The sequence below is a fragment of the Rhinolophus ferrumequinum genome, chromosome 11 (assembly GCF_004115265.2).
Source record: "Rhinolophus ferrumequinum isolate MPI-CBG mRhiFer1 chromosome 11, mRhiFer1_v1.p, whole genome shotgun sequence".
In the NCBI taxonomy this organism is placed as follows: domain Eukaryota; kingdom Metazoa; phylum Chordata; class Mammalia; order Chiroptera; family Rhinolophidae; genus Rhinolophus; species Rhinolophus ferrumequinum.
In genome coordinates, this window is record NC_046294.1 from 46,620,588 (window position 1) to 46,644,716 (window position 24,129).

The 24,129-nt window shown below is 35.8% G+C and overlaps 3 protein-coding genes and 1 pseudogene across 3 annotated transcripts; all 4 read right to left on the reverse strand.

Annotated features, from left to right (window-relative positions):
- Nucleotides 1-1,353: 1,353 nt before the first annotated feature.
- LOC117029731 (olfactory receptor 52J3-like) lies at nucleotides 1,354-5,253 on the reverse strand. Its single transcript, XM_033118927.1, has 2 exons — nucleotides 5,171-5,253; nucleotides 1,354-2,323 (listed from the first exon to the last, which is right to left on the reverse strand). Exons 1-2 carry the CDS (start codon nucleotides 5,251-5,253, stop codon nucleotides 1,354-1,356), a joined length of 1,053 nt encoding a protein of 350 aa, XP_032974818.1.
- A 4,854-nt stretch (nucleotides 5,254-10,107) lies between these two features.
- On the reverse strand, nucleotides 10,108-11,043 carry LOC117030721 (olfactory receptor 52J3). Its single transcript, XM_033120936.1, has one exon. It carries the CDS (start codon nucleotides 11,041-11,043, stop codon nucleotides 10,108-10,110), a length of 936 nt encoding a protein of 311 aa, XP_032976827.1.
- Nucleotides 11,044-17,022: 5,979 nt separating this feature from the next.
- Nucleotides 17,023-21,491, reverse strand: LOC117029732 (olfactory receptor 51A4-like; annotated as a pseudogene).
- Nucleotides 21,492-22,658: 1,167 nt separating this feature from the next.
- LOC117029662 (olfactory receptor 51G2-like) lies at nucleotides 22,659-23,600 on the reverse strand. The gene has a single exon (XM_033118878.1). The coding sequence runs from the start codon at nucleotides 23,598-23,600 to the stop codon at nucleotides 22,659-22,661; it is 942 nt and encodes a 313-aa protein (XP_032974769.1).
- Between the last annotated feature and the right edge of the window lie 529 nt (nucleotides 23,601-24,129).

Here is a 24,129-nt window from a genome sequence, read left to right on the forward strand (position 1 = left end):
TCTTGTCACAAACTTTTTGTCAGTCAATCAATATATCACCTTGTTTCATGTGTGTTTGTGCATAAAGACACCTCATTTAATACATAATTCTTACAAATGATTAGTTGTGCAGTCTTTATTTTTTAATTTTTATTAAAATTATAAAACTGAAAGCAACAAGCAAACAAGACAAACAAACAAAAACTCACAGACAACAGTTTGGTGGTTACCAGAGGGTAAGGGGGGAGGGCAGGGAGAGAGGGAGTGGTAGAAGAGGGTAAAGGGGGTCAAATATATGGTGATGGAAGGAGAACTGACTCTGGGTGGTGAATACAAATGAAATCTATAGATGATGTATTGTAGAATTGTACACTTGGAAACTATATAATTTTACTTACCAGTCTTCTCAATAAATTGAATAAAGATAAAAATTAATTACTTAACTAAAAACAACTAAACTATTACATATATATCATCAAAAGATAAAGGGATAAATAAAATGCAAATGAAAGATTTTATACATTTAAAAAGTAAATAACTATACCCTGTATGTACTAGCATAAATAGATCTCTAAATTTAATATTTAGTGAAACAATTGGCTATGGAATGATACACAGTGCATTATCATTTACATTAATTAAAATTTACAAATCCAACCCACTCTCCCAAAATTTTTATATTTGAAACAATAAATTTAGACTACCAGAAAGACAAAAAAGCATGTGGTACTCATTACTGCCTCTGAGGATAAGAAAAAAACTGGAACTGGATTAGGGTAATAGCTATAGATCATTTCAACTTTAATGTCTCATGTGTTTGATTAAAAATAACATTTAAGATAAATAAATCATAGTAATCATTTTTTTTTATTTCTGTGTTGTGAGAACAAAGGTATTTGTTATGTTTCCTTGTTTTGTTGAAAACAGAGGGAAAATTTAGAACTTAAAAATTTGGGAGAAAAAAAGCAATGTTGACAAATGTAATGATGAGATGGTCACTGCTTGGACTATTCACTCTCACTCAAAATGAACTGATGCAAACAGTTCTTCCTTCCACAATAGGAATTGGTTCTTGAACTTTAAGTATCATAAACATTATTCAAATCACCGAATCAATAAGTAACCAAGATCAAATCCTCTAGAATGTAATTTAGCAGAACTAAATTTAAACAGACAAAAGTCTTTCTGACAATAACACATCAGTTTTGTTTGCTGGATCAAAGTGTTTGGTAAACAAAGGAAGTAGATGTCCCTTTTTTTTTTTCATGTGACTTATTGCCACCACTCCACTAAACTGCTCTTTTTTTCTTTTTCTTTATTAGTTTCAGGTGCTCAAGACAAAGTAATACTTAGACGTTTATCTTTTAGATGTCCCTATTTTTTAATAGAGACATGGAGCACTTGCTCTGGTATCTGATTGGTCCTCACACCATAAATGATGGGGTTGAGTGAAGGTGGGATAACCAAATAGAGGTTGGCAATAAGAATGTGAATATAGCAGGGTATGTTGTGTCCAAATCGGTGAGTGAGGAAAGAAAAGACTGAGGGAATATAGAAAACACAGAGGACTGCAACATGGGAACCACATGTGCTTAGGGCTTTCAGCCGTGCATCTTGTGATGGCAGGCGGAAGACAGCACGGAGGATGTAAACGTAGGAGATGCCAATAAGGACCAGGTTCATAAGAAAGAGAGAGACTACAAAGAGTCCATAGATAGCATTGGTCTGGATGTTTCCACAGGACAACTTTGCAATGCCCATGTGCTCGCAGTAGGAATGAGCTATTATCCGAGCCTGGCAAAAGGGTAGGCGGTAGATGAGATAGATCATGGGAAGTGTAAGCAGGACGGGTCGAATTACAATGCACGTGCTGATGCCCACCAGCACCCGGGACGTCAAGATGGCCGTGTAGTGGAGTGGAGCACAGATTGCCACATAACGGTCAAAGGCCATGGCCACCAGCACCTCAGCCTCCATGCCAGTGAAGGCATGGATCAAAAACATCTGAGCCACACAAGTGCCAAAGTTAATCTCATGTGCATCAAACCAGAAGATACCCAGCATGCGGGGTATGGAGGTTGTAGAAAGGGCCAAATCAATTGTTGAAAGGATGGCCAGAAAGTAGAACATGGGCTCCCGAAGGGTCTGCTCGGCCTTGATGACCAGCAGAATGGTGACATTGCCCAGTAACGCCACGAGGTAAACAGAGCAGAAAGGCAGGGAGAGCCAGGCATGGACCTCTTCCAGACCTGGGATTCCAATGAGGAAAAACGTGGCTGGGTGAAAAAGGCTCCTGTTGTGATTAAACGTCTTTTTAAATGACAGAAGGGAGAAGCTCTCATTCCTAGGAGAGAGGGGAAAAAAGAAGTTTGATAAGAGGTGGTTAGGAAAATGATTAATTTAGTGCTTTGGTCTATAATGAAAATGAAAAGATTTGCCATTTAGAAGAGCCTATTCGTGGTTGTTGGTTTTTTTAATTCTATTCAAGCCATAGTCATTTGAATGGGTCATTTTCAAAGCACATACACAGATTTAATTCTAATTTATTCACATTTAAGAATTATCAGCAAGCCCATGGCTGAGTTATAAGACATAGAACTTGACATTAAGTATGGATGAATTTATTATGTCTCGTACATTTTGTGAAGCCTCTGTCTTATGAGGCATACATGAAAAATCAAGAACGCATACATGGAAATACAGACATAATCAAACAAGAGATAGGCAGATGAGAAAGTAAAGTCACAGGCACAGATGTACAAGGCACCTCCATAATTAGAAAATGCAGAAACTTTCTAATGATTCATTCATTATCTATTGACATAGAGAAAATACCAAGGTGATGTCGTGTCAAAAAGATAGAAACAGATTACCAGAGATACACAGTATCACAAATAAAAGTACAGACACTCTGGAACGCCTGCCCAGGAGCAAACATAGTGTGGGTCACATACTTTAAAGAGCCCAGAAAGAAAAATAATAATAAACTTTCTGCATATGTTTATTGATGTTTCTATTTTTCCAAAATCAGCCCATTTCGTAGTAGGTCATTTTAGAGAGTTATGGTTGTAGTATTTGAAAGTTTCTTCTTTCATTCCCCACTTCACATCAGTTCCTCTGAGAAAATCTGCTAATTTTCCCACTTCCACAGAACTAGCATGTACGGACTCATTCCTGCTGCCTGTCTAAGTCACTGTAAATAAGAGGAGAGGAAAACCTAGAAGGTTTCAGGTGGTTATGAACCTAGAGATGGCATTTTGGGCAGCACAATCTGGAATAACAAAATCTAATTGGAGAGAGGATAACTTCCTGTCATTATCTAAAGGAAACAGTGAAGGGCACTTTGCAATGCCTTCAAAATTATGGAGAAGCAACTAGGCACTCAGAAACTCAAATAATGAAATACAGGGACTCTCTGGGTCTCCAACTTGAGGCAGAGTGGTTCAACATCAGAATTGAGCAGACAAACTTTTATCCTTTATATAGCTTCATATTTTTATGGTAAATATATTAAGATGAAAACAGAAAATAAGTGTTATATACATTCTGATATTATATGACAGAGAGAGAGAGAGACAGAGACAGAGACAGAGAGACAGAGATTGGAGAGAGAGAGGAGCTGTATTTTGCAATGCCTCCCTTATTTGTGTTTTTTAAGAACTGAAATGTCCAGTTAATGGCTATTGCTCATTGGCAGGATGTTGGCCAAGACACCTTCTTTGTTTCTAGACACTCTGATGCCTATTTGGGTTCATCTCTGCATATAAACTTTCAATAATATGCCACTGCTCACCTCATAGTTTTATCATGCTTCTGAGTCCATTTCATTTCCTGTAAGCAGAAATATAATCTATATAATTATATAATCATTTTGTAGATAGATTTTAAATGCTTTGGAACTTCTAGATATTTTTAAGGATTCCCAGTCTCCGTTTAAAAGTTGCAAGTTTTTCTTTCCCCCATTAGATTCAGAAACTGGGCTATATGATATATATGATACCAAGCCCAGCAGTTCTCAGCCACCTTTGATCATCTCTCTTTCATTTGACTTCAGAACGTACCTAAATCAAAAGGAAAGTCACCTGCGATGTTTCATTCTTTAATAAGAATAGAGACACAAGTAAAATATCAAGCACCAAAGCTCTGTCTCTTTTTTAATACAGTCCAAGGAAAGTAGGTTTATGTTAAGGCTGCAGCTGCTTATGACATTGGAAAAACTGAGTTAACTGTTTTCTGCTGTAATGGTGCCCTGGGATTTAATTCTCTGAGATTGCTGACAAACCTTCTACACTATGGTTTAGAAAAGCAGAAGCCCAACCCCCCCACCAAAAAAACAAAAAAAAACTGATAGGGATAGGAATTTATATAAAGAAAACCACAAATGTGGGGCAAAACCACACAGATATATCATTTATTTATGGCATAGTTACATTTCATCTCCTTCTAAGTGACATTTTGCAGCCAAATTCTATGGGTTATTGTTCCGAGAGAGAATAATATTTAATCCAGGTTCTAAATTCAAACATAATAACCTGGTATAGGAGACGCCACTTTCAGCCTTCGCTCTCACTCACTATCTCCTTCACTGACCATGTGTTTTAGGTTCATTGACAACTTAGCTCTAGGGATTCAGATATGAGAGTCTTTGGTCCCACCATCTTCTGTCCATGATTGTTCCAAAAGAAGTTCCAATAAGGACTCTTTTATTTAATGTGTTATTCGGTCTAAGTATTAAGAGGTATAGCAGGGTATGTTCAAAGTGCTTTTTACATGTTAACCTCTTTAATCTTCAAAACAGCAGCCCTGTGACATAGATACTATGTTTATTTACATTATACAAATGGAAAACTTAAACTATAGAAAACTTTAACAACATTTCCAAGGCCATACATCTAGAAAGTAACAAAGATGGAATTTGAACCCAAATGTCTGATTCCAAGAACTATGATAGTAATCATGCATTATACTGCCTCCTTCTTCTGTTTTTGGATCTCAAGTCTATTTTATGTTCAAAAGGCCTGTCAAAGATTCCAGAAGCCTGTTTTAAGGTCTTCACTTATAATCCATGCACATGTAACTTCATAAAGAACTGAAAATACAACCATGTGGAGTTGGCACTGCTCCTTCTGAAAAGCTGCTAAGGAACCCCAAACCTGCCCTTCATTTCAGTGAGTAGCTGGGTCTCTCTAACCAGAGAAATGGTTCTGGTTTCCGATTCTCAGAAATAGGTGAGATGCTGAGAAGTTGATACCCACAGACTCCATTAGTCTGCATGGTTCCTCTTGCATCTGCAGTCCTAAATGTAATATGTAGTAGTGTCTCTTTTTTATGCCCCCGTTTATTGTAATCCCAGGTAATCCCAGACTTATCCTGATACTGTCTGAAGTCAAACCAACTTGTTCTGTTCTATCACCACTTTTTCTGTTTAGAAGAACCCCAGGACTTGCCACAAAGAGTTAGGGGGAAATGGATGGGAATTACCTCTACAGAGGGAATAAAAATTGTCCCATATGAAGACATTGTTGGAATATCCTGGTTATGTTATTTTTATCAGTCAGGTCAAGCCTGGCTGATTCTCCCTTTGGATTTACTCTTGAGATCAAATGCTGTACCTGAAACATTTATGCCCGTGGGTTAGAAAAGGAGTTCTATGCTTCCATTAAAATAAAAGTGCATTGGGAATCTACACATAATGTACACACTTTTATTTATGAATATACATGAAATATATAAAGCAATATATGATATAATTCTAATAAAAAAAATCAATCATACAGAACATGTTTTGAAATAACAGACAATATTAAAATGTTTTGTGGTCATTACAATATAGATAACATTTTCTTTTATTCTTATTTATGAATTCTAAAATGTTTAAATAAGGACCACAATTTATTTAACAATGCTATCGTAAATGAATATTTACTAAAAACATCACTTTACTCAGAATTATTGTCAAATAGAGTATGCTAAAAAATTTGGTTTCCCATGATTTTAAAAAATAATGTGACAGTCTCTTTTGTCATGATGGTTGTCTAGGTAATTATTGTCACTCCCCCTAAAGCTCTAGACATATTAAAACTTACATGAAAAATAATCAATTCATATATATAACTTCAAAATCTACAGGGGAAATTATTAAATGATAAGTATAAATAGCCTAGTATATACCTGCAAACACAAGGTGTAGTTATAGTTCAAAGACTAGGAAGGATATGAATGTTTTTCTATGTCTTAAGGTTTTTAAGTCAGGGGCAAGAAAGAGCAAAAGGCAAATGTCTAACAAATTAAGTGGAGTTGCCCAGTAGTGTCTTCACTGCATAAAACCTATACCCTAGTTGGGTTTTGTGGTGAACGTCACAGTGTGTCATCTAGATTCCTCTTTCAGATCTGAAGTACTCACTCCTATAACTACTGGGAATGTGACTGAGAGCCCTTAGCACAGTCACTTTGATTCTCTTCTTGCCTGGTGAGACCTTCCTAGCCCAAGATCAAATCCCTACCCCCCAGTATAACTTGTTGATGAAGCAGTATAAAAAGTTACTTAATTCACCCTAGTTCAGGACAACTGTGAAAGGCCACCCCAGCTTCAGAGATCCCTGTATAAACATCTGGCTGACTCTTTCGTTGTCACTTCATCACAAATCATTTTCTCCGACTCCCTTCATCCACCTCACCTAGGTGATGATCTTGAGAGCAAAGCTGTATTAGTTTTCTAATGCTGCTGCTAACAAATTACCAGAAATTTAGTGCCTTAAATCAACACACATTTATTATCTTACAGTTCTGTTTATTAGAAAGCTGATGCATTTCTCACTGGGCTAAAAGTAAGGTGTGAGCAGGTCTGCATTCCTCTCTGGAGACACTAGCAGAGAATGTTTTTTGTTGCTTTTTCTAGTTTCTGTAGATTGCCCATACTCCGTAACTCACGGCTCTCTTTTCCATTTTCAAAGCCAGCAAGGAAGGGCTGAGTGAGCCCTTCTTATACAGTATTACTCTGACTTTGCTCTTGTCATCACATCTTCTCTTACTCTAATTCTTCGGCTTCCATTGTCCACTTTTAAGGACCTTTGTGATTGCACTGGACCTACCTGGATAATCCGCAATACTCCCCGAATCTGAAAGTCAGCTGATGAACGACCTTAATTCCATCTCAACCTTAATTCATCTTTGCCATGAAACTTAATATATTCAGATTTTGGAGATTAGGACATGGACATCTTTAAGGGAGTATTATTCTGTTTCCCAAAACATCAGAGTAAGTTTCCTACATGCAAATCTCCATCTCAGAATGTATTTTCTAAGAATCCCAACCTGCAAAGGCTACTTAACCAGAGTCTTTGAAGAACCTAGCAAGGAATCACAATGGCAAAGAAAAACTCACAATAAATAGTTACCAAATGTTCAAAGATTATCTACAACATTAAAAGAAAAAGATTTTATTTTTCTTGTGGAATATAATTAAAAATAAACCAGTTCAGCCTTAAAGAGATGAGAGACAAGAGATGAGAGCTGTGGTGGGAGCAAGGTGGAGAGAATGAATTACAATCATGAAGATAGCATAGATTTTCCTGAAAAGGATTGAACATAAAAAAATTTAAGTATTGAAAAATAATTATATTTAGGAGTTGAAGAATAGAATAGAAACTGCTGAAAATGAAATTGTGACTTTTAAGAATAGGAGGATGGATTTTCAGGACCACAGTGAAATAGATAAAGTGATGGAAGGAAAAGAAAGAAAGATAAGGAGTTGCAACTTTATTTTAAAGTAATTATAGAAGAACATGGAACGAATATTGGGAAAGAAATATGTTTAATAATTAGGTTTGAAAAGATCCTAGAAGTAATAAATATATAGTCTCAGAATGTAAGGGCCAACTGAATACCAAACATGACTTTTTTATTAATTATAAATCTACACTCAATATAAAAAAATTTCAAAATATCAAAATTTAGATTATTTCCAAAGAACAGAGGAAAAATATTGCTTTCAAAACAGTTAAAAAAAAAACAAAAAAACAAAGATTGCATCATATGTTTTATTAACAGCTCTAGTTGCCAGAAAAAGTAGATTCAAGATTCTATAAATTTTTGATTATTCAAATATGAGCACAAATGAGTACGTATTTAGACATAAAGATATAATTAATCATTACCAGAGAAATTGGCGTTGTGATTGGTGGCATGGGTTGGCTGGGGGATAATAAATATATTCTCCATTAAGATTTTCAATCCCAGAGAAAGAAGATAATTCATGAAGATTTATTGAATAAATAAATTATTTAAAATATATACACACTCGTATAGTCAAATAAAAATGGTCATTTTAAAAGATTTCTAAAGCCTGGAAACAAAATTGCAGACAATTCCAACATGAGAGATATAGACATACAAGAAAAACAGGAAATGGCAAAAGGAGACTAAAATTTTTGTTTTGTTCAGAATAGGGTCATTATAAATTAGTTCAATTAGAAAATGAATATTTAATGTTAAGAAATAAAGTTAAATTAAGAAATCATGAATATCAGGAAAAGGAAAATATTGGAAAATATGAAATTTTTAAAAAAGTGATCAAAACCAAAGATCAAGAAAGCAGAAATATATTTTAATTGGTTATAATCCTGCTACCCAATAATTTTAACTCAAAGTATAAAACCTGGATAAATGATCTAAAAATGTACAAAAAGATAAGATAAAAAAGAAAGGAGGTGCAGAATATTTTCTAATTAATTAATAATACTATGAATATCTATTAATATGTGAATACATAAATAAAACCAATGTTATAGAACAAAACACAAAATATTTATTCTATATACATTAATAACAGATAATCTAATTAAAATACTGTGATTTCTGGTAAAACTAAAATATTTTGTTATGTGATGTTAGAAAAACACATGATAGAATTTGCCTCTGGAAAAATAGGAGAGAAAATGTGTTGTGACAGTGTTAAAGGTGATTTCAACTTTAATTCTGTATATATTTCATTAAGCATTATCTTTAAATTAGTGTAATGTTTAAAGTTGTTAATTTGTGAGTTATAAAATAAATATGTTTGCTATATTTTTACTTTAGTTTCTTTTTTAAAAAAATCTGAAGACACAAAAATAATATTATATTTTTATAATGGAAGCCAATGTGACAAGTTTGATGATGCAAAAGGTCATTGCTTTGTCTTTGGGAAATCGTATTATTGAATTAATTGAAAGCCCTACACCTCATAGAAAAAAATTGCTTTTTCTAGCTTGTGCATTAAAGTTAGTGGGAGAACTAGAGACAGATTTGGGTCTAGGATAAGAGGCCTTGGATTTAGGGATGGAATATTTGAGAGTCTAATGTAAATTGAGAATAAAATTGAATAACGTGATAAGCAAAGGCCAGAAAACATCACATAGAAGAGAGAAACGCTATATGTAATTTGATTACAAGACCACTTTATGTTTGTACTATGGGCCTGAATGCAGAGTCAGTCAGTGATGGTATTGTTGGTATTAGTAAGAAATAGTTTTGCATTATATGTTTGTTTTGGCTGTCATTCCACTGAATCTTGTATATTTGGCAGACCATTCCAATTAAAGCTACAGATTTGCCAGTGATTTTTTTTCTAACCCGTGAACTTGGTTTTTATTTTAAAAGCACACAGGATGAAAGCTACATGAGGCCATACATTTGTGTTAGATGTATTGATTTATCCCTAGCAATTAAAATAATTTAAGACATACAATAGATACAAAATGAATATACGTTGAATAAATGCATGGATTAATTACTTAATTAAGTAGGATAAAGGTTTAAAATCTTCAATGACACATATCTGTAATTATAAAGCACAAAAAACCCAGATATGTTCTTTCCCCAGAAAAGAGGCAGCTTTATGCTATCAAGGACTCTGCATGAAGACATGCACACAGAAGCCATACAACTTTCTTCCAGGATAGTCCATTAACCTTTGAATTTGAGATGCAATGAAGTTTCCACAATTTTAGAACCCATTAGTCAAAGACAAGAAAAACCAACTTCTATCACAACCTGGCAAAAATAGTTTAGGACCAGGAAATATTCATTACGGCCACAACACACAAACCTTCCTTACAAAATCTTTAGTAAAAGAATGTGGTAGGACTCTTATTTTTTAGTAAAGACACAGAGCACTCGCTCTCGTATCTGTTTGGTCCTTACACCATAAATGATGGGGTTGAGTGAAGGTGGGATAACCAAATAGAGGTTGGCAATAAGAATGTGAATATAGCGGGGTATGTTGTGTCCAAATCGGTGAGTGAGGAAAGAAAAGACTGAGGGAATATAGAAAACACAGAGGACTGCAACATGGGAACCACATGTGCTTAGGGCTTTTAGCCGTGCATCTTGTGATGGCAGGCGGAAGACAGCACGGAGGATGTAAACGTAGGAGATGCCAATAAGGACCAGGTTCATAAGAAAGAGAGAGACTACAAAGAGTCCATAGATAGCATTGGTCTGGATGTTTCCACAGGACAACTTTGCAATGCCCATGTGCTCGCAGTAGGAATGAGCTATTATCCGAGCCTGGCAAAAGGGTAGGCGGTAGATGAGATAGATCATGGGAAGTGTAAGCAGGACGGGTCGAATTACAATGCACGTGCTGATGCCCACCAGCACCCGGGACGTCAAGATGGCCGTGTAGTGGAGTGGAGCACAGATTGCCACATAACGGTCAAAGGCCATGGCCACCAGCACCTCAGCCTCCATGCCAGTGAAGGCATGGATCAAAAACATCTGAGCCACACAAGTGCCAAAGTTAATCTCATGTGCATCAAACCAGAAGATACCCAGCATGCGGGGTATGGAGGTTGTAGAAAGGGCCAAATCAATTGTTGAAAGGATGGCCAGAAAGTAGAACATGGGCTCCCGAAGGGTCTGCTCGGCCTTGATGACCAGCAGAATGGTGACATTGCCCAGTAACGCCACGAGGTAAACAGAGCAGAAAGGCAGGGAGAGCCAGGCATGGACCTCTTCCAGACCTGGGATTCCAATGAGGAAAAACGTGGCTGGGTGAAAAAGGCTCCTGTTGAGGTATATCATGTTGTCACTTGTCAAAGATAAAAGGAGGTGAAGCTGCTCCTCCTATGAGAGGAAAAATAAAAATGGGGGTGGGGGTAACTGGATAAGAGGTATCAGAGGAAGAAGGAGATGGTCCATCAATTGGTAGCTCAGTGTTTCAGCAGAGTTGATGGCATGTTTACTATATGAGTAGGCCTGTACTGATGGATGTTTGTTGAATCAGCCCCATAGCCCTTTAATAGGTCAGGCCAATGTCATATTCAGAGTTTCCATTCTGCCTACTGATTGAGTTCTAATTCCAAACAAGCTTCCAAACATGGAAGATTGTGGCAAGCTCAATGCAGAGCTCTAATAATTAAAGCTTGCTGGTCACTTCGGAATAGACTAGGACGTGATTCAACTCTGGGAAATTTACTCTGTGGTGAGTGACACTGAAATCATCAAGACTGCACTCAGGGCCGAGCCAATACACTAAAGAGGCAGTCAAAAATGCCTTTAAGCCATCCATAATGAAAATAAATCAGAGATCCAAGTGGATAGGTACTCACACAATGAAAACCTGAATTCTTCTGACTCATTATTTACCATAAAGATGCATATGTAAAAATTCTGAACCCAAGCATAGTAGCTTCTCACAGACACCTAATCAAATTATAGGAGACACAGTCACAGATTCTTAGACAAGTGCTGGTCCCTTAAGATGTCTGGCGGGAACAAAAACAGCCACTGTTCATGACTTACACACTGCACAAAGTATCAGTTATGAAAGGAAAAAGTTGTCTAATGTCATTTGCCCACCTTTGTTCAGAATTTACATTATATCAGGTATTCTCAGAGCACCTATTAATTTACCTGTGTTAATTTTACCACTGCTATGGAGCAAACGCTTGGTTATTCCGCCTACCAGTTCAAAACACTGGAAATCGGGGTAGAAAGCCCTGAAAGCCCTGAAAGATGGTTTTGGTACTAGCAAAGCTGTTTTTTGCAGCTCTCTGGAATAGCAGTATCTATCAGCAGAGAAGAGTCTATTTGTGCCGTTATCTTAAGGGGATGGAAAAAGGTACTTAAATGATGCCTTGAAATTGCTGCAGAACAAATCAAGCCATTCAGAATGAGATCAAGAAACTTACCCGTGTGTGTGTGGCGGTACTGCAGTTGTAATTAAAGCATAGAAATCCTTCCTTGCATCCTTAGTTTAGCTTCACTTTCTTATCATTTTAATTATCTATTTTTTTTCAATAGAGAAAACACACCAAGGTTAAAACAAAAAAAAGAAAACTCTTTGCTGAGTTCAGTCCAACGGAGAGAGAACAGTGCTGCCAGGTTCACTGGCTCTTATTTGTGTTCTATAAAAACATAGACACCCTGGCCAGTTTAAAAACAAAACAAAACAAAGCAAAAAAACCAAAACCCTGCCTAGCAAAAAGATGATGCCCAAGGTCAAGGCTATTGTGTCCCTGTTGCTTATTTTGGAGCAACTCTGGTAACCCACTGTCAACAGTAGGTCCCCTGTTCATAGCACCATTCCTTCCTATTGCCATGGATTTACTTATTTCATCCAATGCGACTGACAGGATGATATTAAATGCCTTGGATCTTTCTGAGAATTTTAAAGATAATCAGATACATATATCAGACAAGTGCTGGCTCCTTAAGATGTCTGGCCAGGACAGAAACAGCCATTGTTCATGATTTACACAGAGTGTCAATTAAGAAATGAAAATGGACAGTTGTCTAATGCCATTTGTCCACTTTTGTTCAGTATTCACGTTATGTATACTGGCGGTGCCAAAAAATGTATACATATGACTTGTATTCATCTTTTGTTGTCGGTATATATTGAGTATTGCAATTTTAATAGTTGTTTCCTTTCTTAAAATATGTACACACTTTTTTGGCACCCTCTGTATATATTTTATATATATAATTTTTATATATAGTTTAGCTATATGGTCTAGTTCTCAGACTACTCTGCCCATTTACTCCCATACTTATTCACTACAAATCGGCAGTTGATTGACCTCTTTTTTTCCATAACAATCGACACTAACACAAAGCATCAAGCAACACAGCACTTGTCCTCTTTCTGAGCAGAGTATGGAGGACATGTTTATATGAGGCTTCTAGCACCTAAGGGATTTCTAAGAATACATCCCTTTTAATACCAATTTTACACTGAGTTCTGGGATTGAGTCCTCACAGACTGTTCACAAACTTCTAGATTCTGTTCCAGAAACAGAAAAGCTCAAGAAACGTAGAAGCAAACTGATGTGTATGTAAATAAAAATAAAAAGTGGGTATAAAACAGTTATTGACATTTGTACTTAACACGTTTTGAAAATAGAAACATTATATCTCTGAGTGAATATGTAGCCCAATTCTATAAGTTACTGAAGCATTTAGAATAGTCTCCTGTGCATAGTAAATGGTCAAGTATTGTTATTTTAGTAGTAGTAGTAGCAGCAGCAGTATTTCAGGTTTCAGCTCACAAGAATAACTCCATAGATATTATTCAAGCAAAACAGATTGAGGAATCACTATACTAATTCTATCGCCATTTTTCTTCTGAATATTCATGTATATATCTATTAGAATATCTATTAGAATGTGACTTTTTTTTTGGATTGAAAGAATTAGATCCCTTTATTGCACAGTATTAATCTCTTTTTTGAGTTTTTTGGAACCTCCCAAAAACAACATCTGGCTTAAGAAATAAAGCACTTAATACGAAGTATGAGAAGTAATATCTTTCATCTGAAATTGCCAGTCTTCTCCATCATTCTATACAAACATTAAAGCTCTCTTCTGTAAATTTACAATTTTTGTTTCCCTATACATATACAATGAAATATTCTATTGGGTCCCATCAGATTTTTACCCATAATCAGAATTAATCTTAAGACATACTAAAGGCACATTTCTTCCTCCGTGAATGTGAACTTGAACACATCTAACCTTGAGAGCTACTAAATGATATCTTGGATCCATTAAGAAAGCTGACTTTAGGAGGATCAAGATGAGACAGAATCTCAAGAGCAAATATTACAACAAACTTGGCCCACATGTGAAAATTTAGTCATTCAAACAACTCTTATGTGAAACCAGACCAACTATCTTTATTGTTGTAAAAGCCAATGAATTCCCTTTACTGACAGTTTGGATTATTTATTCAGAAACATACAATGTAAACTATCCCAACAGATATAATTCTCTTTTTTCTGGAAGACCTCCCTTTCAGTGGCCTCTGTTTCACAGCTCCAATCTGAACTGGTTGTTTTTCATGTGTCTTGCTGGGAATACCCTGTACTTCTCTCCTGTTTTGGATCCAGTGTTCCTCATACCCCATATCTTCCCATTTCACAGATAACCCCTAGTTTTCTTGGAACACATCCTTATGTAAGTTCCAAAGATATGATGAATGAGTGGGAGGTGTAATTTCAAAATCTTTCTGTGACTGAAAATTACTTTGTCCTCAACTATGATGACATTTTGGATTTAATCTTTTCTATCAGTTGAATTGTGTGCCCCCCAAATTCATACATTGAAGTAACCCCCAGTACCTCAGAATGTGACCTTATTTGAAAATAGGGTCATTGCAGATATAATTATTTAAGTTAAAATTAGGCCATACTGGAGTAGGGTGGGCCCCTAATCCAATCATACTGGTGTCTTTATTTTTAAAAAAAGCCATTTTACTAGATTTAGTGTGGTGATCGCATCATAAAGATATATAAATGTCAAATCACTATGTTGTACACCTAAAACATATATAACATATATAATATGTATGTACAATATAATATAATACAATACAATATTGTATGCCAACCATACTTTAATTTTTTTTTAAATCATAGCATTCTGAAGGCAATGTTTCCATAACGATTCAAGAACATTATTAAAAACATTGGTTCCTAATCCCTGGTGTAATACAAAGATGTGTTCACTTTCTAAGGACTCCAAATAAAATTCCTACAGGCTACTATGTTGATTGATTTCTTGTGTATCATTTACTGGTTGTTTCTCTTAAAAGATATTCTGGATACTATTACTTCTCACTCATGTCATTCTGTGGTAGTTGGAGTTTTAGTAGACAAATGCTAGTTTTGTTTTATTTACATTTATTTAATTTTGTCTTGTTTATTCCTGTCAAATGCCACTTCTCCAAAACTAGAAAAAAAAATCATTTTGTTTACTCTAGTCACAGTGATTCTGGTAGTGCCATCAGGATTGGTACATGACCCAGTTTTGCCAATCACACTAACTTTGCATCTGTGGGGATCAAGATCAGTTCTGGTTTAAGGATGTCAAGTAAGGTGCACTATGTAGTCCTTTCACGAGATCACTAAGTGGAGCTGAGAGTAGAGTTTTTTCTCCATCTTGTGACCATTTTCTTCAATGGGGGTTAGCTTTATTCCAAACACTGATAGAACCCTAGAGAGACGAAGAGATGGGAGCTGGTGATGCTAAGGATGGCTTCAAACATTTTAGAGTGTTACAGGTCCCCATGTTCTTGCAACTTTTACTTCTGATCTGTAAGCCATTATAATATCCTACCCAAAACATCTTTTCATTGCTGAAAATGCTGTCATTTCATGTTACGTCACATGTGATGGAATGTCAATCTTACTAATATAGGAATTTTATTTGCATAATTGTATGTTAATTAATGATAGATAGTAGTATTTATTTGAAGCAAGTCTAAGTTCAGCCAGGGAACCTTTAGAGAGAGCTTGACTAGCTCCCTTATATACATGAGATTTCTCCTTTTTAAAAGGTATTTTGAACACTATTTTTGCTAAGTTTTATTTTCATTTTTGTCCTAAGTAATTAATTAGTAGAAAAAGTGAGCACTATATTAATAGGCTTTCCAGACATAATTGAATTGATTCTTTTGCTTTTCTAGCAACATTTTATTCACAACTTCAAAATTGGCTAAACTCCAAGATTGGTATGCTTTTAACAAACATAAAATAAACAACTAGTATGTTCCAACCACTTGGATGGGCACTGACAAAAATAAAAGATAATACCTGCCTTTCAAGTTACTGACATGTTAGTGTAGGCTATAGACAACAAAGAAATAATACTATTGGTCAGGGCTCTAATAGTGGTGAATAAAAGATGTTAGACAAACTTCAGTGAGGGACAAATAACCCAATATGCACGTCAATGGGTGGAATTTATAAAATTTATTGCAGAAACTTGAAAAATTGAAAAATGAATGAAATATTTCCTTATCAATTTTGCACTTAATTTTAATTGTCTTGTATATGTGAGGCTTATATCTCCAAATATATTTCATAATACTGGAGGACAGAGGAACTTTTAGTGGTTTATTTGAGTTGCTGATGAAATCTGCAAACATCGGCAAATGTTTAAGAGATGCTCGTTCTGTGTGTGGTTGTAGGTGTGTACTTAATCTTTCAGCCCACTTCAGTGACTGCTGATCTTGCCTGAGTTAATTAGAGTCATGATTGTTTATTTTAAAATGAACATTTAAAAAAATCGGAATAGAATCAGTGGAACTGTAACAGCTACACACGATGTCAGAAAGGTAGTAGATTGGAGCAAGGGGGTGATCACTTTGTGAGGGGTATACATGTCTAACTATGACACTGTTTTGTACCCCTGAAACTAATAAAAAATCAAATATATTAAAATTTTCTGTAATCATAATGAAGATTGTGCTATTGAAGCCGATGTTGATATATTTATTGAGCTGTTGGATAAGTTAAGCAGGGGGGTAAAAATGAGAGAAGAGGTGGAAAAGACAGTTACAAGTATAACATGACTCCAAGCCTAACTCCCAAGGCACCTAATCTAGAACGTGTTGCTTCTTAATTAATTGATTAATTGAAGTTTGATGGATTTACAACATATGCAGCATATGTTTTTATTCAGTCTCTACTACTCCATTGTCATTCTTGGATCCCTAAATTTGTTCAAAAATTGCCAAATGAGCTGGGCATTCCTTAAGCCTAAAAATGCCCATCACCCTTATTTCTCACATAATTTCACCAGGATCTGATTTCTAATCTGCTGACTCTTCACAGAGTACACAGTGGGATTCATTAGAGGGGAAACCAAAAGGAAGATATTAGAGCTATGAGGGCCCTAATAACTGGACAGACATTTTGTCAAGGCTGTGAAGGGCAGCCAAGGTGGCCCTAGGCACACAGAAGATGAGCACAGCACAAACGTGGGGGAGGCAAGTGTTGAGGACCTTGAGGTGGCCCTTGTTTGAGGCGATGCCCAGAACAGTTTTCAGGATAAGTGTGTAAGACACAGAAACGCAAACCAAATACCATAAAGATGTAAGAGCCACAAACAGTAGGTAGATGGTATTGACCCAGTTGTCAGAGCCAGCTTCGTGACATCCTGGTGGAGTCAGTAGGAGTGGGATAGAAGGCTTTTCTTACAGAATCTCAGTGTCTTTAGAATAAAGGTGAAAGGCAGAACAAACAAAATACACAATGCAGCAAATATAAGGCTGATTTTAATGACTCTGGCACTGTTCATAGTGGAGGTGTATCCCAGAGGGTTGTAGATTGATGGACATGATGAAAAAAACTGATGATTCCGTAGCTGAGAACCCATGAATGAAAAACTCTTGAGCAAAGCAGACATCAGGGGAAAAATTCCAGTGACATTGAAGAAGATTCTCAGCATTGTTGGAAATGAGGAGATGGACAGCACCGGGTAAGAAAAAGCAAGTATGTAGAGGACATAGTACACAGGCTCATGCAGAAAGGCCTCTGATTTTAGAGAAAGAATGGTGGAGTTCTCCGGGATGGCAATGAGGTACACAGGGCAAATGGGTGTACAGACTCAAATGTGAGCACCTTCCATCCCTGGGATCCCAATGAGGAAGGAGGTAGAGACTTCCACTTCAGAGGCATTGCATTATAGGAATGTAAGGGAATGTGTGGATCGAAGAAGAGCTTTCCTGCAACTGCATATAAATTAATTTGCTTAAATGTGTATTTATTTAGTCATTTATTTAGTCCTTTGGTCAATAGAAATCTTGTGATTTCAGTTATCGTACAATAATTCTTAGGACTAAAGCAAAACATTTTTAAAATATGGACAGGAGTAATATCATGACACACACAAGTAAGGTACCAAGAGAAACATAAAAACATATTTTTCCCATATGTATTTACCAATATAAGAATATAAATATTCAAGTGCTTTTCTAGGCTCAGCGCACAGAAAGGAAACAAAATTTTTCAGACTCTATTTCCTATGGCATATTTTGTTAAGGTAGTGACACTCTGTGAATTTGAAAATTACATAAACTAACAGAGGTTCAAATCAAGAACACCACACTACAAATGCAGTTCCATATATTTAATGTTTAGCCTTTATGAAATTGTATTATCTTCGAAAATTATAGTAGGACAATTATATATTGGCATGCAAAAGAATGAATTTGAACCCTACCTAGCACCATATACAAACAAATTGTTATCCAAATATATCATAAGCTTATATAGAAGAGATAAAAAGTTAAAAATATTTGAAGGAAACATAGGAGTAAATCTTTGTGAACCTGGGTCAGCAAATGAGTTTGTATTACACCAAAGGTATACAAAAACAAACAAAATTTTAAAAATTGAAACTAATCAAAATTTTTTAAATTGTGATTCAAAGGACTCCAATCAAGAAAGTCAACATACAATCCACAGAATGAGAGAAAATATTTTCAAATCATATAAATGAATATGCACTCAGAATTTAGAAAGAATCCTTATAAATCAATAATGAAGATGTAGAAGATCCTCTACATTATTAATCATTGGGGAAGTGTAAGTCAAAACCACAATGAGATACCATATCACACCTATAGGCTGGCTAATATTAAAAGAACAAATGATAACAAGTGTTGGCAAGGATTTGGATAAATCTGAACCTTTGTACACTACTGGTGGACTTTAAAATGGTGTGCCAACTTTGGAAAGCAGAGGCCGTTTCTCAAAACATTATACATATAGTTACCATATGACCCAAATATTCTACACTTAGATATATTTATAAGAGAAATATATATATATATATATATATATATATATATATATATATGAGAAATTTATATACAAACAAAGCCTTGTACATAGCCCAAATTTCCATCAACTGATATATGAATAAACAAGCATCCCTGCAGTGGACTATTGTTTGGCTATAAAAATGAATGAAGATCATGTATCTAGAATATATAAAGAACCCCTATAACTCAATAACAGAAAGACAAATAATGGTCAAGTATCTGAATAGATGTCTGTTAAAGATACACAAATGACCAATAAGCACACAGAAAGATGCTTGACATTACTGGTAATTAGTGAAATACAAATCAAAGGCACAATGAAATACTATTTTATACCCCTTAGGATGGTTAGAATAAAGAAGTCAAATATGAACAAGTGTTGATGAAGATGTGGTAAAATTGTACTCCTCATATACTACTGATGAAAATATAACATTTGCGGCTACTTTGGAAAAGTCTGGCAGTTGCTCAAACAACTAAACTATATAATCCAGTAATTCCACTCTGAACTAAATATCCAAGAGAAATGAAAATATATGTCGACACAAAAGTATGTACAAGACTATATATATCAGCATTATTCATAATAGCTAGAAGGTGGAAACAAACCACATGTTCATCAACCATCTGTGATAAACAAAATGTATAATGTAAATTGTAGTGAGCTTGAGGATTTGGGGAGTGATCAAAGAAAAGCTTGACCATAAGATGGCAGCATCACACAATGAGCTTTCTTGGGCAACACTTGGACAGGTTGTATAATAGGAAAAGTTCCACACAGCAGGAGACTTCTCAAGGGTTAGTGGTCAGGGTCACCACCCCAAAAGGTAAAGGGCAAGGGAACTCCTGGGGCAGAGGGCAATTGGAGAGGGGGCATGTATTTCTTAAAAATATCTTTTCACAGCATGAAAGGTAGCTTATGGGTAGCCTTTTCATAGCATGCAAGAGCCCTGAAAGGCAGTCGTGGTTTGGAGTCTTTTACAGTCCCAGGATTTGTGTTATTTATAATTAGCAGAAGGCGGGTGCAATTTTGTGAGGTGTGCAATCAGGCATATATGGTTATAATTATATGTATGTGGGATGTAGTTAAAGCTGTGGGATGTGTATGAATTTCAATTTGGTGCCAGTGGGCTTGAGCTCAAGGACTTAGCTGCTGTGAAATATACTCTGTAGAAATCATAGATCAATACACAAGGGCCATCTTTAACCAATTTACATAACACCATAAAATGAAATATGATTCAGCCATAAAAAGGACTGAAGTACTGACACATACAATACCTGTATGTTAAGTGAAAGAAATCAGACACAAAGTACTACATATTTTATTACTGCATTCAGAGCAAAGTCCAAAATAAAGAAATCTGTGGAGCCAAAATTAGATTAGTGGTTCCTTACAACTAGGTGAAGGATATGGGGTGCAGCAGGTGACAGATAGCTAAAGAGTATGAGAGTCCTTTTTGAGATGATAAAAACTGACGGACAGTTATACTTATCTGTTGAGCATTGCATTGTATATTTACATGGGTGAAGTGTACATAATAATCTCAAGATTCTTTTATGTTATTGCAAATGGTACTATTTCATCTTTTCTTTTTTCTTTTTTTTTAAATTAAAATTTATTGGGATGACAATTGTTAGTAAAGTTACATAGATTTCAGGTGTACAATTCTGTAATACATCATCTATATCTCACATTGTGTGTTCACCACCCAGAGTCAGTTCTCTTTCCATCACCATACATTAGACCCCGTTTACCCTCTTCTAGAGTCTCCCTCCCCCCTAAAATATTGGTAACCCCTAAAATATTGTCTATGTCTGAGTTTTTGTTCCTTCATTTGTTTGTCTTATTCTTTTGTTGTTTTCAGTTTTATATACCACATATCAGTGAAACCATATGGTTCTCTACTTTTTCTGTCTGACTTATTTAACTTAGCATTATAATCTCAAGATCCATCCATATTGTCACAGATGGTACTATTTCATCTTTTCTTACCACCAAATAGTATTCCATTGTGTATATATACTACATCTTCTTTATCCAATCATCTATCTATCAAAGGACACTTAAGTTGTTCCCATGTTTTGGCCATCATAAATAAAGCTGCAATTAATATTGGAGCACATATATCTTTATAGATAAATGTTTTCAGATTTTTTTGGGTAGACACCCAGGAGAGGGATTGTTGGGTCATATGGTAATTCTAGTCTTAATTTTTTGAGGAACCTCCACACTGCCTTCTATAGCAGCTGCACCAATCTGCATTTCCACCAACAGTGTATGAGGGTCCTTTTTCTCCACAGCCTCTCCAACACTTATTATCTGTTTTGTTGATGATAGCCATTCTAACTGATGTGAGGTGATAGATATCTCACTGTGGTTTCTATTTTCATTTCTCGGGTGATTAGTGATGAACATTTTTTCATGTCTATTGGCTATTTGTATGTCCTTTTTGGAGTCTATGTAATTTTATGAACAATTGTAACCCCAATAAACTTTAATTAAAAAAAAATAGGTAAAGTATATATAAATTATGTCTGTTAAAAATATTTTAAAAATAAAGCAGTACTTAGCAAACTAGGACCCTAAAAATACACGTTTAAAAAAAAAAAATAACAGAAAGGAGAAAGATTTACCGTGCTAACACTAATCAAAAGAAAGCTAGAGAAGCTATATTGATTTCAGAAAAGACATACTTCAAAATGAAAAAATTATCAAAGATAAAGAAGGGCATTGCATTTTGATAAAGTAATTTCCAAAAAGACATAAGAAATATTATTTTCGTACTTAACAACAAAACATCTAAATACCTGGGGTAAAACAGAGAGCATGGCAAGGATAAATAAATCAATCCATTATGATATTCAGAGTCTTTAACATCTCTTTCAGTAGCCAACAGATCAAAAACAGTAAAATGGATGAAATCTGGGTCTCAGAATTGTCTATACGATTCACAATAGAAAGGCCTCTGTAGATTCCTAGACACAGAAGCGTGATGGTTTCTGGATCACTTGAAAGGCTACTCAAATCAGTTGAATTACTTTGGCCCGAGTTGTCTGGAAATATTTTTCCCTCCTGAACAGAAGATTAAAAAAGAAAAACAAAACAAAACAAAAAAAACATTGAAAATACTTTAATTTTAAGGTCAATTTTGTGGGAAAATATTGATCTTGACTAAAGAGTTTATATTTGACCCAGGGTCATCTTAAAATCTAAATCTTCTTTAGAAATTGAGGACTTTTGCAAGGTATAATAAATAGCTTCACTAGATTGTTGATTTGATGACTCTTTTAGTTTCACAAACATCTACAGTGATTATTAAAAGGAACATTAGAATTCGAAGAACGGCCTAACCTGGGTTTAGTGACCATATTCTTTAGTATGTCAACATGAATATAAAACAAAACCTTGCCTTTATTCCCTACACTGAAAAATGGGGTTTCTTATTATTGAGGTTTGTATCTACTATCTTAAAGCCAAAATATTATCAGTAATATTTAAATTCAAAATTCCTTATTAATATGAAATACTCTCATATATATAAAAGGGAGGGAGAGGAAAGTTGTGTTTTAGAGTCTCTTTCACCTAAACTTTCTGTTGTTTGAATTTCTTGAGGATTCTGTCACGAATCTGCTTGGTCTTTACACTGTAAACGATGGGATTCATGAGGGGTGGAACCAGCAAGTAGACATTGGCCATGAGCACATGGACAATTGGGGAAGCATTCTGCCCATAGCGACGGATCATGGATAGCCCAATCATTGGCGTATAGAAGGTGAACACAGCACAGATGTGGGAAATGCAGGTATTGAGTGCTTTCACTCTTTCTGTCTTGGAGGCTATACTCAACACTGTGCCAAGAATGAGTACATAGGAGAGGAGGAGGAGCACTGAATCAAGTCCCATGGAACAGATGACCACCATGAGGCCATAGATGCTGCTGACCCGACGACTGGATACAGTTGTCTTTATGAGGTCCTGGTGCAGGCAGAAGGTGTAGGAGAGAATATTAACAGGACGATATTGAAGCCTCTTTAGGAGGAAGGAAGCTGGAAAGACCAGAACCAAAGCCCTTACAGCAACTGCCAACCCAATCCCAGTGATTACACGATTGGTTAGAATGGTTGGATAGCGCAGGGGCTCTCGGATTGCTACAAAGCGGTCAAAGGCCATGGCTAACAGCACAGCTGACTCAATAATTGAGAAAACATGAATGAAGTACATCTGGATCAGACAAGCATTGAAGGAGATCTCCCGGGCGTGGAACCAGAAGACACTGAACATGGTAGGAAAGGTCGTAGTCGATAGGCCCAGGTCAGTAAGTGTCAACATTGACAGAAAGTAGTACATTGGTTGGTGGAGGGAGGGCTCAGTTCGGATGATAAATAGGATAGTAATGTTCCCTGCAACTGAGGTGGCATAGACCAAGAAGATGGGGAGGGAAATCAAACTATATCTGCTTTCAAGGCCTGAGAGGCCTGTCAGAAGGAAGCGAGGATACAGAGCAGAGCTATTGAAGACAGACATTGTGCTGATGGAGGCACCTTCAGTCTAGGTGGAGAGACAAGAACATAGAACAATTAGGGTAAAAGTCAATGTTGCAAAAAGAAGCTCTGATACATGCTGCTCTGGTATTTATTGCTTTCAATCACTCCTCTGCTCATTATATGTAATTACCACCTCCATTTATTATTTTGCCAGTTGATTATTTCTTAATTGCACATTTATAGAGAACATATTTTTAAAAAGGAAATCTGGTAGTGCTAAAATATAGAGAAATATGTAAAACATGCCTTCAAATACACCAGTGAGTAGAGAGAGCTAAAATTAAAACAAAGTGTTAGTTTAATACAAGGTCATGTAAAACACAGAAAGAGGAAACTATGCTGATTCAGGGAGGTCAGGGAAGATTTATTGACGGTGATTCTTGGATTAGGTTCTTGAATGACAAGTATGAGTTAGATGGGAAAGGACTGTGTTGGACAATCTGTGCTGATTACCACCCACGTAAATGCAGAAAGGTATTAGTATTACAAGTGTAAGTGAATATAACTGA